This window comes from Macrotis lagotis, chromosome X (assembly GCF_037893015.1).
Source record: "Macrotis lagotis isolate mMagLag1 chromosome X, bilby.v1.9.chrom.fasta, whole genome shotgun sequence".
Taxonomy (NCBI): Eukaryota; Metazoa; Chordata; class Mammalia; order Peramelemorphia; family Peramelidae; genus Macrotis; species Macrotis lagotis.
The window spans coordinates 136694097-136710170 of record NC_133666.1 but is presented as its reverse complement, the minus strand read 5'-3'; the positions used below and the strand labels follow the sequence as shown (position 1 = coordinate 136710170).

Genomic DNA, 16074 nt, shown 5'->3' with positions numbered 1-16074 from the left:
GGCCCTGGAGTCAGGAGAACCTGAGTTCAAATCCAACTTCAGACACTTAATAATTACTTAGCTGTGTGGCCCTGGGCAAGCCACTTAACCCCATTTGCCTTACAAAAACCTAGAAAAAAATTATTGGGGAAGGAAGGGAGGGAGGAAGAAAAATGTAAAACTCAAAACCTTGCAAAAAAAAGATTGGTTAGAAACAAGCATTGTGTATAGTTGAAAAAACAAATAAATAAATTTCTTTAAAATTTTTTAATATTCTGGAAGGAGCCACTGGAGGAATTGACATGATCAGATCAGTGCTGCAGATTAGTGGAGAATAGGCTGAAATGGGGAAAGAATTGAGGAGGGAGACCAGCAGGAGCCTATTTCAGTATTCCAGGTGGGAACTAGGAAAGGCCTGGGCTTAGGCAGTGTCAGGGGAGAGGACAGGTTATATATGAGTAATGTTGTGAAGACAGAACTGGCAACAGATTGCATCTTTGGGGTGAATGTGAGTGAGGAGTTGAGGAGGATGTTTGAGGAAGCTAGGTGGCCTGGTATTTATCTAATAGATGCTAGATAAATGTCAGCTATTATTATTATGACAGTTAATGGTGCAATGAATTAAAGTGCTGGGCCTGGTCAGAAAATGTCGTGGATGTTCATTTATCAATCATGTCTATGTGATCTAATTGGGGATTTTCTTGGCAAAGATTCTGCAATGGTTTGCCATTTCCTTCTCCAGTTCATTTTACAGATGAGGAAACTGAGGCAAACTGGGTGAAGTAACTTACCCAGGGTCACACAGTTTTTCAACATTCATTTGCATATCTGGTCTGAGGCCAGATTTGAACTCAGGAAGATGAATCTTGGAGACTCTAGATCTGCACTCTCTTCAACTTTGTCACCTAGCTATCTTCCTGAGAGATAGGTGATATTATTTTGGCTGGAGTTAAAAAAATCTGAATTCATAACTGACCTCAGATACTTATTACCTGTGTGACCAGGGAAAGTCACTTAACCTCAGTTTGTCTCAGTTTTCCCAACTGTGAAATGGGTATAATAAAAACAACTAACATCTACTTGCTAGCAGAGTTGTGAGGATCAAATGATATAATATTTGTAAAGTAGTTAGCATGAGAACTGGCACATATAATGATGCTATCAAAGTACATATTGTCTTAGCTTCCCTTTAAATTGTGAGCCTGGGTGCCTGGGAAGAGAATGGTGCTCTCACATAATAGGGAAGTATGGAAGAAGGAAAGATATTGGGAGGGAGGGGAACAAATAAAGAGTTTTCTTTTGAATGTTTTGAGTCTGAGATTTCTGTAAGATGTCAAACATTAGATATCCAGCCTTGTGATGGAATACCAAGTCTGAAGAAAAGTTGGGGCTGGATAAACAGATCCGAGAATCAACTACATAGAAAATGATATTTGAATGGATGAAATCTGGAAAAGATGACCAAACAAGATAGTCTAAAGGAAGAAGAGAAGAGAGTCAAGGACAGAATTTTGGATGAAGAATTAACAAATAAGCTGGGAAGGAAAGGTGAAACAGGAAGACATAAAACTGAGAAGCAATATCTCAACAATTCAGAGAGAAGAGAATATAAAGAAGAGGGGAACTGATGTCATTTTCACCAAAAGGGAGGTCAAGAAGGATGAGCATTGAGAAAAGACCTTGGGTAATTTTGGAGAAAGTAATTTCAGTTGAATGATGAGTTTGGAAGCTAAACTACAGAGTGTTTAGAAGAGAATAAAAGGAAAGGAAGTGAAGGCACCTATTTAAAATTTAATAATTTATTTTTCCCCCAATTTCATGTAAAAATGTTTAACATTCATTTTTTATTTTATTTTTCTAATTACATGTTATGAAAGTTTTTCAACATTCATTCACTTGCATATTTATAAATTACACAGTTTTCTATCATCCTCCCTTCCCACCTCCTTCCCTCAGTGATGAATAGTCTGTAAAAGCTATGCATGTACATTTGTGTTTAACAAGTTTACATATTAATCATTTTCTGTATTGACATTCATTTTAAAAAATTTGAAATTCCATATTCTTTTTTCTCCTCATTAGGAATGCAAACATTTTTATATGGATTATATATGGGAGGCACCAATTTAAATTTAATTTAACATTTTATTTCTCCCAATTATATGTAAAAACAATTTTTAACATTTATTAGTTTTTTATTTTTCTCCCTTCTTTCCTTCCCTCCCCCCTCATTGAAAAGACAAGCAATTTGATTTTGGTTATTAATGTGCTGTCATGCAAAACATAATTCCATTTTAATCATGTTGTGAAAGAAAACAGTTAAAAAACAAGAAAAAGAAAGAAAGTAAAGAAAAAGTATGCTTTTATCTACATTCAGACTCCATCAGTTATTTTACTAAAAATGGATAGCCTTTTCCATTTATTCAGAATTATCTTGAATCATTGTATTGAGGCACCAATTTTAGATGGTTCTCTCAAAAAGTTTAGCCTTTAAAGGGTGGTGATATAAAATAATAGCTGGCAATGAATCAAGGGATAGTTTTTTAAATATGGGGAGAGACATGATGATGTGATCAGATAAAGCAGTGAAACAGTGGAGGACAGAGAGAATCTGAAGATAACAGAGAGAGTAGAAATAGAAAGGCAACTTGCTAATGAAGAGAGAATAGAATGGGGTCATTGTGAATGTAGAGGGGGGAAAAGAGTCACTTCTTGCAAGATGGCCAAAGGAAATAATGGGAGAAGACATATGAATGATGTGAGGTGAGCTAGCAGGAAGGAGTGAGAAGTGTTTTCAGTGAGATGAGCCAAGGATCTCAGTTGAAAGGTGTGGTGGTGGTGTATTAATGTCTTGAGATTTTTGAGGAGGGATGAAGAGGTTTGGAATAGCTGCTGTGATGAGTGAGCTAGTGAATTGATTAGTATCATGTAAAACAATTACCTTGCAGCAGAGAGGACCCATTTGATATTATGTATTATAAATTTTCAAAAGACCCAAACTTCATGATTTTCTGAGGTCTCATTTTAGCACAAGAATGAAAGTGAAGGCAGAGGATGTTGGAAGTAATACAAGGTTGAGTCTTAGCAAACCATAATGAGTGAAGGAGGAAAAGGACTTAAATACAGTTGAACTGGTTCTTCAGAGGGTCAAGATAGGAAAGAGAAAAGAGTGTAGGGGAAGAAAGGAATAGAGGTCATGATGAAGAAGATCAGTGCTACAGATAGTAAAGCAGATGGAGAAGCAAAATGATAAAAACTTATCATCAGATAAAGGAATTTCAGAAATTTTGGAATTGGAATTCCAAAGGAATTAGAAAGAAATGGTGGGAAAGAAATGGTGGGAGGTATGGGAGATGAGGGAGTGGAAGGGTAGAAATAGAGAAGATATTTGATATAATGTTTACCTAATTTCATGTCCTGAATAAACTTAGATCTGTAGCCTGTAGAATATAAAAGTTGGGAGGGACTTAAGAGACCTACTTTAGGTCTACTTTAATCTACTTTATTTTTTTTTATGTTTTTGCAAGGCAAATGGGGTTAAGTGGCTTGCCCAAGGCCACGTAATTATTAAGTGTAATTATTAGGTGTCTGAGGTCAAATTTGAACCAGGTACTCCTGACTCCAAGGCCGGTGCTCTATCCACTGGGCCACCTAGCTGCCCCTTACTTTAATCTACTTTAAATGGGAAGCAACCCAGTTTGAGGAAGGATAAGTGATTTGCCCAAGTTGGCCTAGCTTCTAGCTTTTGTAAAATCTAGTACCATTTACATTGATTTGTGTACTGTCCTCTAAAGCAGTGTTTTGTTTTGTTTTGAATAGTCCTCTAAACTCAGATAGAAAGGATCCCTGCTAACTACACATTGGCATTATATTTTATGTACTTTTATCTTATTGAACATTTCTCAATTGTCTTAGAATCTAGTTCAGGCTGAATTCTGAAGTACTGGACAGGGAGGAGGGAAAGAAGCAGGAATATATGTGCTCCTGTGAATACATATTATATCTCCCAATAGCATTTTAGTTTCTTGAAGAGAAACTATATATCTCCATTGTCTAGCATGGTGATTGTTACATAGTAGAAACTTAATGAATGTTTTTTTGATTGATCAGTTGATACTTCCTAGGAAAATCAGAGCCAGACTTTACAATTCTGGTCTTTTGTCTGTTATCAGTCCCTTTTCTTTTCTGATCACCCATCTTCTCACTTATTCTGCTGATGCCATCTTGCTCTTCTAGGGCTGCTGATGATGATGGGGAGGAAGAGTCTGCGACTCCAGGAGCCAGGCAGACCCATGACAACCTCTATCGAGTACACATGCCTAGTCTGTACAGCTGTGGGAGCAGCTACGGCAGTGAGACCAGTATCCCTGCAGCAGCACACACAGTCAGCAATGCTCCTGTCACAGAGTACATGTGAGTCAGTGTGGTAGAGCACTTCTTCTCTCCCCCCATTCAGATGTGGGGTATGAGGCAGCATAATCCTCTGAGCCAACAGTCCCCCCTTCCTCTACCTCCAATGCCCAAACATTTATGTAGTGCTTTCAGATTTACAAAGTGCTGGAAATATTATTTCCTCATCCTCATATTTCCTTATTCTAAATAGTTCTCTGACAGAGGTGCTATTACTCCATTTTTGCCAAGGAAGAAACTGAGGCTAAAAGAATTAATTAACTTGCCTGGAGTTCCACTACTAGTAAGATATTTTAGGCAGATTTGAATGCAGGTCATCCTGACTCTGAATCCAACATTTTATCACTGTATCACCTAGCTGCCTGTTAATATTGTGGATGGTGTGCCTAGTCACCCTTTGAATGTAGAAGAGAAATTAATATGAGACCTAGAAAGAACTGAAGATAGAATGCAAAGACCTGTTTCTGTTTCTGTCTCACCTGTAGTATTTGAAGGGAAGGATTAAATAATCCCTAAAATCTCTTCTAGCTCTAACAAGCAGCTGCTTCAAAAATGATAAGAGAGGGATATAGTAGGAATTGAAGGTGATGTTAAGCCAAATGATATTAATAAAAGGGAGTAGAAAAGGATAAAGGGAAGAAAAGAGGGGAAGAAAGAAGGGGGAAGGGAAGGGAAGGGAAAGAGGAAGAGAGGGAGGAGGGAAAAGGGGGAGTGGGAGGGGGAAAAAAGAAAGGAGAAAGAGAGAGAGGGGGGGAGAAAGGGAGAAAGAGAAGAAAGAAGAGAGGGAGAGAGACAGAGAGAGAGAGAGAGAGATATCTTAAGATTTGGACTCCGACTTAAATTTGAATGCAGGTTCTCCCTCTTACTGTGTGATCATCAATGAGAGAACAAATCCTCTGAACGCCAAATTTCCTTATATGTAATTGGGATAAATAATCCATGAGCTACTTAGCTCAGGTTAAAAAAAAAAGCCCAGAGCCTCAACTGTAAATTGCTATACCATTGATATTTATTGTTGTTAGAGGCTAGTGAGGGGATAGGATTGTGCTGAGAGTCTGGTCATCACTGGAGGCTCAATTGGGCAGGGACAGGACCTGCTTCCCCTTCTCTTCCCCAATCGCCTCTACCTCTTTGACAGCACAGGTGCCCAATTATTCCAAATTCATGATTAAAACTTTGACAAAATATCTAATGAACTAAGGAAGGCCAAAAAAACTACACAAAATTACTCCAGCAGCCCAAGTGCAAAAACCCCAACAAAATAATACAAAATAATGTTGCAGTGTTGCTAAGGACAAGATTGGTCCCAAAGAATAGATATAGGAGAAAATTCTTCCTCTCGCTGCCTTTCAAAGGTGCTGGAGAATAGGTCTACTAGTGTGGACCCTTATATAGAATGTTAGATTTTTTTTTTTTAGAATACTAATAGTTTGCCCCTCCCCCCTTTTTCCTTGTTTTTATCTTTCTTATAAGAGATGAGTGACTGAGAGGGAAGCAGGAGATTGATTTAAAAATAAATATCAGTAACATTGTGGTTGGGGGGTGGGGTGAAGGCTACAAAAGTTCCTGGTTCTAGGGGTGGCTAGGTGGCATAGTAGAAAAAGCACCGGCCTTGGAGTCAGGAGTACCTGGGTTCAAATCCGACCTCACACACTTAATAATTACCTAGCTGTGTGGCCTTGGGCAAGCCATTTAACCCCATTTGCCTTGTAAAAACCTAAAAAAAAAAGTTCCTGGTCCCTGTGAAGCAGGATCCTAAGTCCTCAAGAGAATAATAGTAATACCTTTTGTTAAGTTGTAAGGTATGGTAAGAGGAAATTCCTATGGAGCCATGGTAATCTCTCACAAGTTCACATTTTGCCCTTTTCCACAGGAGCCAGAATGCGAATTTTCAGAACCCTAGATGTGAGAATACCCCTCTGATTGGTCGAGAATCCCCGCCGCCTTCAGTAAGTCTAACTCAAACCAGAACATTAAGAGGCAAAGTAGAGCCAAGTCTAGAGTCACTGGCAAACCTAAACCCTGTGTCCCTTCTCATTTGTACCCAAGGTTCTGCATGGTGGTTAACTCCAGTCCTCCATCTAGTCTGTGCATGGAGGCCTCCAGGATGGGGATGATCACCCATATCTCTGGTTTTCTCTCTTCTGACTTAACTTTTGTTCAGTTGTGATTTTATTTCTGGAGAAAGCGGGGTTGGAAAGGTAACATGGATAGCTCTTTCCCCAAGGGCATCTATGAAAAGGTCTTTGGGATGGGGGAGGGGGGAAGGATCCTGTCTCAAATTGGGAGGTAGAAAATCCCCTCCTCTTGAGTTGGATTTTATTTCTTCTCACATTCAGGCTCAGACAGACAGCTCTGACCCTAAGGCATTGGTCTAGACATAGACCCAGTATGGGTCAATTTAAATGCTGAGTTGTCTCAGCTGCCAGACTGGCCACCCTGGCAGAGTCTACTGTGCTTAAGACTAGCCTCAGGAACTTGAGAACTGATGGTCAGAGTGCAGCAGACTCTTGGTGGAATATAAGGTCTTGGAAAATAAATATGGCAGCAGACCATGGCATGGTGAGTAGGTGGGGAATGGGGAGATTTGGGTCCCTTTGGTGGACCCCAAAGGACTGGTGAGATATGTTATGATCCATTCTCCCCCTCTTTCTGAATTGTATCATCCTAGTTCTGTCTTCTCCTTTGGAAGAGGGGAACTTCTTTCTTTCTCTGCCTTATGACTTCTATTATCACCAAGAAAAACAGGTTTTTCTCCACAGGCCTGCGAGTCTCATCGGTTGATTTAGGTGAGCAACAGCTCACAAATTTCAAAATAGAGGTGAATGTAAGTTGTGGGACCTGGGATGGGGGAGAGAAATGCTGGCAAGAGAATTTGTTCTGCTCAGTGGACAGACAGGGAAGAAGCTGCTGGATATCAAACAAGGTGCATTGGAAGATCTTCTCTCAGGCAAGGAGCATCACCTCCAGCCCTTGGGAAGAAGGGAAGGAATCTGAAAAGGGACAGTTTTCCACATGGTATAGTGAACCTAGTCATCTTCTTTTTGTTTTCCACATCAAGAAATGTCAGATAGACAGGACCTGCTCCCTGCCCCACCCCCAACCCCATCCACATGGACTGCCAAAGTCACCCAGACATTTCACTCATTCATTCATTCAGCAGATATTTTTTCAGTTTCTATCATGTGCCCTGGACTTTAAGGTTTAAAAGAATTAAGCATATGATGGGGCCTACTCATTAGAAGCTATACCCCATCTGGAAAAAGATGGAAGAGCTCAATGACAATATAAAGCAGTATATGATTAAGGATCAAAATGAGTGAACTCCTAGAAGGGAGAGCTCTGTAATAGGTAGGTAGGTAGACCGAGTAGGCAGGTAGAAGAGTCAAAGAGGCCTTTGTGGAGAAGGAAAATGTTGAGTTGGGTCTTTTGAAGGGCAGAGAGGAGAGGAAATGATTCCTAGTCTAAGCCCCTGCAGCATGGTCATTGTGACATTTAGCAGCCTCAACTGCCAGAGAGGAAAAGGAGAGACAGAAGGAAGTCACTCCCCATTGAAGCAATGCTGCGGTGACGTGTCTGGATGATGGATGAGTCTGTTCTGGTTGTCTTCTCCTGCTCTCTCCTCTTTCCCCCCATTCCCCAATCATTCCTGTCCTCCTTCCCTAATTCCTTCTGTCCTTTCCCCCCCTTCCTGTTCCTGCAGGGGGTCTGCACCCTTCTGCCCATCATGGACCATCTCGCTTGCTCTGTGTTTTTCATGCCGGTTGAGGCTGCCCTCTCTTTTTTCTCTCTCTCCTGCGACATCACAGCTATATCTGGCTGCCTTGGACAATAGTAGCCATATGAGCTGGCAGCTTAAGCCCTCGGACAGTTCAAGGACATACTGGTAACAGCAACGCCCTCAAATGGAACAGGTACTGAAATAAGGTCCTTCTTGCTCCACCTCTCCCTTCCATCCCTGCACTCTCCTCCCCCTCCCCTTCCTCTTCCTTCTCCCGTTTTTGGCCAAGGCCTTTACTTTTCACATTTATTTCCATCCTTGCATCTTTCTCCTCCACACCCTTCCCACCAGGGGCAAAGCCCATTTCAAGACTCAGCCAGTGATTGGCTAAGAAGGCAGCATCCACCTCTAGGTCCCAGGCCCCAACTGTCCATGAGCCTCTCGACTTGTAGGGCTCCTAGTCATGTCCCCTCCCTCCACTCAGGCTTAAACTGCTGCTGTTGTCCTTACTCTGAGAGAAAAGACCCCTTTACCCTGAGGTCATGCCAGTTGTCATCCTTATGTATCAGATGGAGCCTGATTTCTTTCCAGATCCCATTGACCCACCAGCCCCCATGCTGGTCTGGTATATACTTGATCCACATCACCAATAGTATGCTGGTAAATGTTTAAGAACCAGTTCTCTGAAAAACACAGTACCAAAGCAATAACTGCCATACACACACTTTTTCCATCACTTTCTTAAGTTTAAACAATTTGCAAAACAGTAAGTCAAGTCCTGATTTATAGTTTTAGCCAGTTCCAGCTGGCTATAGCCCTTTTCTTCTTGTTACTAATGGAAGGGCTTCCCCAGCCCACACAGTTTCCAGTTCTGCAAGGCTCTCCACACATCCTTTCTGCTCCAGTCCTCTGAGGGGCTAATTAGTAGTGTTTTAGGCACCTGGAGATTACATATTCCTCTTTTTAAAAGCAGTAGCAATGGGGGGAGTTAGGTGACGTAGTGGATAGAGTACTGACCCTTGAATCAAGAGGACCTGAGTTCAAATCCAGCCTCAGACACCTAATAATTACTTAGCTACATGACCTTGGGCAAGACACTTAGCCCCTTTGCCTTAAATAAGATATTAAAAAAAAAAGCAGTGGCAACTCCCTATCCCATCCCAGAACTGATGGATATTCACTTCCTACTCTGGACCTCACTTCTCTGACAGAAGTCTCAGGGCCTTCCTAGGACCCTTAGAAGTACCAGTACCAAATGAAGACAGTGAGAGAAAGTGCTTTATTCAAGCTCTTAGATTTTCCTGAGCATTGTCCCACATACTACAAAAAATTTTCTGGGTTATTAAGAAATATTATGATTCCTTAGGCAGCCAGGTGGCATATGTTGGACCTGGAATCAGGAAAACTTGAATTCAAACGCATACTTCATTGTATGAGCTTAGTCTAGTCATTTTTCCTTTCTCAATCTCAGTTTCCTTCTATAAAATGGAAATAATAGCACCTACCTCACAAGGTTGTTGTGAGAATCAAGGAGTCAACCTATGCAAATCACTTTGCAAACTTTAAAGCCTTGTTTAAATGCTAGCTATTATTATTGTTATTACTTTGAACAGCATGGTAGTTGGTTTATATTCTGACCATACCAAGAATTAAAAACAAAAGAATTCCTACTAAGAGAAATACTTTTGGGGTAGCTTGGTGGCACAGTGGTAGGGCACTGACCCTAGAATTAGGAAGACTCAAGTTCAAATTCAACCTCAGATACTAGTTTTGTGACCCTGGACAAATCATTTAACCCAAATTTCTTCCCATTCCCCCCCCCAAAAAATAAGAGAAATATTTTTAAACTGATCTCTCTAAACCCTGTTAAACCCCATGAATTTAGCCTTTGCTTGCCTCTCCCCCACCCCTGCCTTCAGGCTCCTAGTTCATGACTCTGGCCTCTTTTACCACACAAATTCCCTTTGTTCCTGGTACCCAGGGAAAGAGAGAAAGGGACTGTTCCAAGCACTACAGTTCTGATGACTCAGTGGGATCAGCTGGGTGTAACTGCAAACAAACTGAACCAAAGGCAAGAGGAGGGGAGGTGGAAACGAGGAGAGACAGAGGTAGAGAGACAGAGAGACAGAGGTAGAAAGAGACAGAGAGAGAGAACCCAGAAGAGAAGGGCAGTCTCTGGGAGATAGGTGGGCCTTCCCCTTAAAGTCGGGGTGGGGTTGGTGTCCATGCCATATTAAGTCACTGTCTGTTTCATATTGCCTATCTGTGTGTCAGAGGGTCTGAGTTGTTCCTTCTCCATTGTCCCTTTCCCTAATTCTCTCCTTCCTTTGCTCTCACCTCCCTCTGGATGCCATGGTCACTTGCTTGGGTTGCATCTTGTTTTGGGGGCTCTGCTGGATTGGGGGCTCTCAAGGATAGGGGCTCCCCCAGCTCCAGGGCACCTGGAGGTGGAGCATGGGCAGAAATGCCAAGCCTGGCCTGCCCTCTGCATGTTGCTGGTGCTTTGTGGAATTACCTAGCTCCATTTTTCCTTCCCCTTTCCACTCCCTATGTCATCTGCTCTGAGCGCTTCTTGCTTCTTCCTTACCCCTACAGGTGCCCTGGCCATGCCTAGGCAGGGCTGGGTATTTTCACCAGTCCTGCTGTGATGGGCATATTTACTCTTGGACTGGTCTTATATAGACTTAGTCTGCCTTCACTTGGAAAAGCACCTACCTCTTCCTACCAGCTGTGTTCTAGTAGAAAAAAATACTGGCCTTAGAGTGGGGAGACCTATGTTGAGTCCTGTGTCTGCTTCATGTGACCTAGAGCTAATTACTTAGTTTTCCTGTGCCTCAGTGTCTTTTTCTGTAAAAAGGAGATGATCCTTCTTGGGGAATATTTATGGGAATAAAATGAAAAAAATTGTGAAAGCACTTTTGGAAAATTATAAACTCATTGTAGGAATGCAATAGATTATAGGATTTGCTTTATTATTGGTGAAGGAGGTTCAACTTGGAAGCTTTTCCATTTCTAAGGGGCTTCTTCCCCTTATGCATGCACGGAGATCCCCTTGGCTTCATGTTGTAGTCCATGATTCATGTTATAGTCCATGTTATAGCCTTATGCAAGAGAGGACTAAGATATCAGTCAGCCTGAGAGGTTCACACAGAGAGGGTAGCAGCTAGTGTCATAGGATTAGGTTTTCATGGGGCATTTTTCCCTTGCAGAATCTAGAATTGCTATTTACTACATGAGTTGCAGTCTATAGACATCATAAGTCATGCAAAAACACCCACAGAAGGTCCTTGTGCCAGCCACTGGCCTCTGTGGTCACCTCTTTTCTGTGCCCAGACTACTTGAATGCCTATTCACCCTATATCCCATCATCACCCTATGGCACAGACTGAAGCAAGTTAATCTGAAGATAATGTGATGGTCCTGAATACTTAAGTTATTTAATTTAGGGATTTTCACTTTATTAATGGTTTCCTTTGACCCAGAACTGCTCGCAGGTACATAAAGAGACCTGTAAGGATTTTGGTATTATCTTTTGTAACCATTCAGCAGAGATGTGGTTGAAGGAGAGTCGGGGAAAAAAAAAGAAGGGACAAGTTGAGATCATAATAACCCAACAACAGTTCATTATCCCTGAATCACCCCAAGCAGATTAGTTGCAGGTTTGATATTAGAGCCTACAGCTGGGTGAGAACAGGGGTTTCATAGGTGGATTTTCCCCTAGATTCTCAGGGTAAGGTTCTGATCTATAGCTAAGGAAATTGGATTATATCCTTGGGACATCCATCCATCCATCCCTCCATCTGTCCATACATTCATCCATCCATCCATCTAGCCATCCATCCATCATGTACTTACTAGTCCCATAACAGTTCTTGCCACATGATTTTGTTTTAGTTGGGAGGGTCAAGTCCAGCCTCCATTCTTTTAGTTGATGAAGCACAGAAGGTTTCAGATATTCTCTGATTCTTGGATGCATTTTATCCAATTCTGTGAGAATTAATCTTGTTCTGCCTTCTACACGCTTCTGTGAATCTGCTTGACAATGACTTAACAGAAGTGAGGTAGGGTTTCTGGCTTATTTGTTTGATTTTTATGTCATAGACCTGATATTTCCTTCTTTTACCTAGTTTGGGGACCTTTCCTTTCAGACATTGTTTAAGGGGAATCATTTTTGACAGACTCCTGAAGACATGTAGCCTTGGATTCCTTTCCTACCAGATCTGCCATGTCTCATCATGATTCTAATGTCCCTCTTGCTTGCGAGTGCTCTCTGTGGCCACCAGGAAGGATATTTTGTTTCCTGCCTTGGGGCGGTTCAATCTATTCCCCACATTTTCACTGAACCTGAGAAAACTAAGTCAAGAGACTTTAGGGTCATTCAGCAAAATCCCCTACTTCACCATAGCAAGATCAGAATGCTTGATTTCACTCCCCTGGTTTCTTTCCTAGTCTTAAAAAGTCTTTCAGTCACAGATCTGGAAGCAGTCACTTCACTGTCACGATTTAAGAAGTAGATCTGCTAGTTGAAATGTGTTTGGAGAATTTCTCCTGTGCTTGTTTTGAGAACCCTTACTCCTTAATTCTTCATTTCAACCCATAGTCTTCAAGGAATGATTTCATCTCTTCTTCCCTTTTCAGTACTCCTCGGTGTCTAGTCTCTTCTTAACTTGATGCAGCTCCATAAGCCTTGTCAAAAAAGGCAGTTTTTCCTGCATAGAATACTATTAATATGATCCTGTCACCAGCTATTTCCTAAACCTTGCTCCCACTTGAGTGCTGCTCACTTTGCTTTGAGAAATAAAATTCCTTGACCTTTCCACATAGCCAACAAGTGATAGGGGCAACAAAAGGAGGCTGTGGCTTCTCTATGTCCTGGAGATCCCCAAGGAGGAGAACCTCAAGATGAGAATGGCTGACTAGCTGGTTTAGGACTTTCCTCTTGCCTGAAGATGAATGAGTTTGTCCCCTTAACTATATGAAGTTTCTTCCACCATTCTAGCTCTTGACCCTAGGTGACAGAGGAAGAGGCTGGAGAAAACTATCAGGGATTAGATCGTCAGTACAACTCTGGACCAATGTGAATGTCCCCCACACTTGGAACAGGAGAACAGTGGAAGGGGTGACTTCTTGGGGCATTAATTGACAGCTGTGTCCTGCTTAAGAAAAATGTCCATGGATGGACAGCTAGGTGGTGCAGTGGATAGAGCATTAGCCCTTGATTCAGAAGGATGTGAGTTCATTTTTTTTAAGGTTTTTTCCAAGGCAATGGGGTTAAGTGGCTTGCCCAAGACCAAGGATGTGAGTTCAAATGTGGCCTCAGACACTTAATAATTCCCTAGCTGTGTGGTCTTGGGCAAGCCTCTTAACCCCATTGCCTTGAAAAATCTGAAAAAAACAAACTCATTTTATCCAACATTCCTTTTATGGTTGAGGAAACCAAGACTCAGAGCAATGAAGTTACTTGTCCCAAGATCCCATAAGCAATAAATAATAGAGAGAAGTTTTGAATCTAAATCTTCTGACTACTTTGTGTCTGTGGTAGTCTCTTCTTTGAGAAGTCCTAGATGCAGCAGAGGCTTCTTTTGGACCATCTTGATTCTAGACTCAAATTTGAATTTCACCTATTAAGGCAAGGTTCTTAGTCTTAATTTTTGGTGTCATGGATATACAATTTTGCAGTCTGGTGAAGCCTCTAACTCCTTCTTAGAATAATATTTAAATGTATATAGAATAATATTTTAAATGTATATAAAATATATAGAATTACAAAGAAAACCAATAATGTTGAAATACCATAGGCAAAATATTTTTAAAAGTTCATCACAGGGCAGCTAGGTGGTACAGTGGATAGAGCACCAGCCTTGGAGTCAGGAGTACCTGGGTTCAAATCTGGTCTCAAACACTTAATAATTACCTAGCTGTGTGGCCTTGGGCAAGACACTTAACCCCATTTGCCTTGCAAAAAAAAAAAAAAAAGAAGAAGAAGGAGAAAAAGTTCATCACAGAGTATATCAAACAGCCCTGGAGTCAGGAGGACCTGAGTTCAAATTGGGCCTCAGACACTTAATAATTACCTAGCTGTGTGACCTTGGGTAAGTCACAATCCCATTGCTTTGCCAAAGCAAAAAAAAAAAAGTTCATTACAGCTTAAGAACCTGCTTTAGAATGATTTCATCTGTCTCAAGAAACATGAAAAATAAGCCTTGCTTACTTTCTAAATCTGAGGGAACTGATATTGAATCACTATATCTAGAGAGGAGATTGGCCATTTACTCATCTTAACATGGGGTAAATTATTTGAAGTTTCTGGCCTGGATTTCTGTTTTTGTAAAATGAAAGACTTGGGGGTAGGTAGCTAGGTGGCACAGTGAATAGAGCACTGACCCTGGAGTCAGGAGTACCTGAGTTCAAATCCGGCCTCAGACCTAGCTGTGTGGACTTGGGCAAGCCACTTAACCCTATTTGCCTTGCAAAAACCTAAAAATAAGAAAATAAAATGAAAGACTAGGTAGAGAAGAGAGATGATCTCTAAGATCCCTTTTATCTTTTTGTTTGATTGTTTTGCAAGGCAAAGGAGTTAAGCAACTTGCCCAAGGTCATTCAGCTAGGTAATTAAGTGTCTAATATCAAATTTAAACTCAGGTCCTCCTGACTCCAGGGTTAGTGCTCTATCCATTGTGCCACCCAGCTGTCCTGATCCCTTCAATCTTTGGCATTTTTCTGTAATGTGATGGCTTATTCAGAATTTCTGGATGTTGCACAACCTGAGATTATGGTTCCCTGGAGGAATGCAAAGCTGCCTGATACCAGATGGCAGGAGGACTGTCCCCCTCCCCCAGTTTAGAGGCCAGGGCTGTACTTGATGTCAGGACATTGCTTCCTCTAGGACAAACTTATTGCTAGAGGAGGTTAGTTGGATCTCTGACCAATTCCACCTATATCTTTTTTAATTCCAAGCACCTGGTGGTGGGAGAGAGAGACAGGAAAGAAAGAGAAGAGAGAAAGAGGGGGGAAGAAAAGGGAAGAGGAAAGAAAAGGGGGAAAGAGAGAGGAGAGGGAGAGAGAGAGAGTTGGAGAGAGATGGGAAAGAGAAAGAAGGGGGAAGGAGGAGAGTAAAGGAGGGGGAGAGAAAAAGAGGGAAAGAGGGAGAGGCATGGGAAAGAGATAAAAAGGGAACAAGAGAGAAAGAAAGGGAGGGAGCAGAGAGAGATGAAAGAGAGAAGGAAGGAGGGGGAGAACAGACAAGAACGCTAGTGATGTGAGGTGGCTTCTGAGAGCCCCTACCGTATGGTACCAGGGCCCCATCTGGGATACAGAATATGGCCTTGTTTTATCCTTCAAGTTTAGAGATTGCAAACTGTCTCTTGAGAAGTATCATGGCCTAGTAGACAGAGAACTGGACTTAGAGAGGGAGAAGTTCAAGTCCTATCCCTGGTATTTCCTCTATGACCCTGGACAAGTCACTGAGCTCTTTAGTGATCTGGGCAGTTCTTCAAAGTGCCAGCCTTCATTGTTAGATGGAGTTTCTTTGCCTTCTAGTTTCCTATAAAATTGAAAAGAAATTAAATTGCAGGTTGAAACCAAAAAAAGAACAAACAAAAACTGTCCTGATTTTCGTAACTCCCATTCTGGCCAAGAATTCAGGAATTGAAGCCAAGGAGATTGTCCCCTTTCTGGGGTGGCTGGCGGGTGACTTTTGATCAAAAGCAGGTCATGTTAGTTCCCCTCCTTTGGTTCTCTCTAGTGGAGCCTGACCCCTGGCAAGGAGGGCAGAGGAATGGCCCCTAAGATGCCCAGGAGTGACTCAAAGGGTAGCAAACATGCCCTTGGTTAGGTTGTTATTTGGCCTGGCATGAAGACCAGGGGAAATTGGGTCTTGGAAACCTAGAGTGGATGTCGCTGACCAAGCTGGGCACACGTTCCCTCCCAACAAAGCTTTCTTGACATTAATCTTTTTTTGTTTG

At 41.8% G+C, this 16074-nt stretch overlaps 1 protein-coding gene across 2 annotated transcripts in view; it reads left to right on the top strand.

The window, feature by feature from the left end:
* Positions 1-16074, top strand: part of LOC141502571 (protein tweety homolog 3-like) — a 37357-nt gene that overhangs the window by 10495 nt on the left and 10788 nt on the right. Inside the window, exons 5-6 of one of the 2 annotated variants that reach the window (XM_074207362.1) lie at positions 4216-4392; positions 6263-6338. In XM_074207362.1, the coding sequence (XP_074063463.1) occupies positions 4216-4392; positions 6263-6338 (253 nt within the window). Of the gene's footprint in view, positions 1-4215; positions 4393-6262; positions 7239-16074 lie in introns of those variants that run through there. The other variant, XM_074207361.1, reaches the window with a different exon arrangement.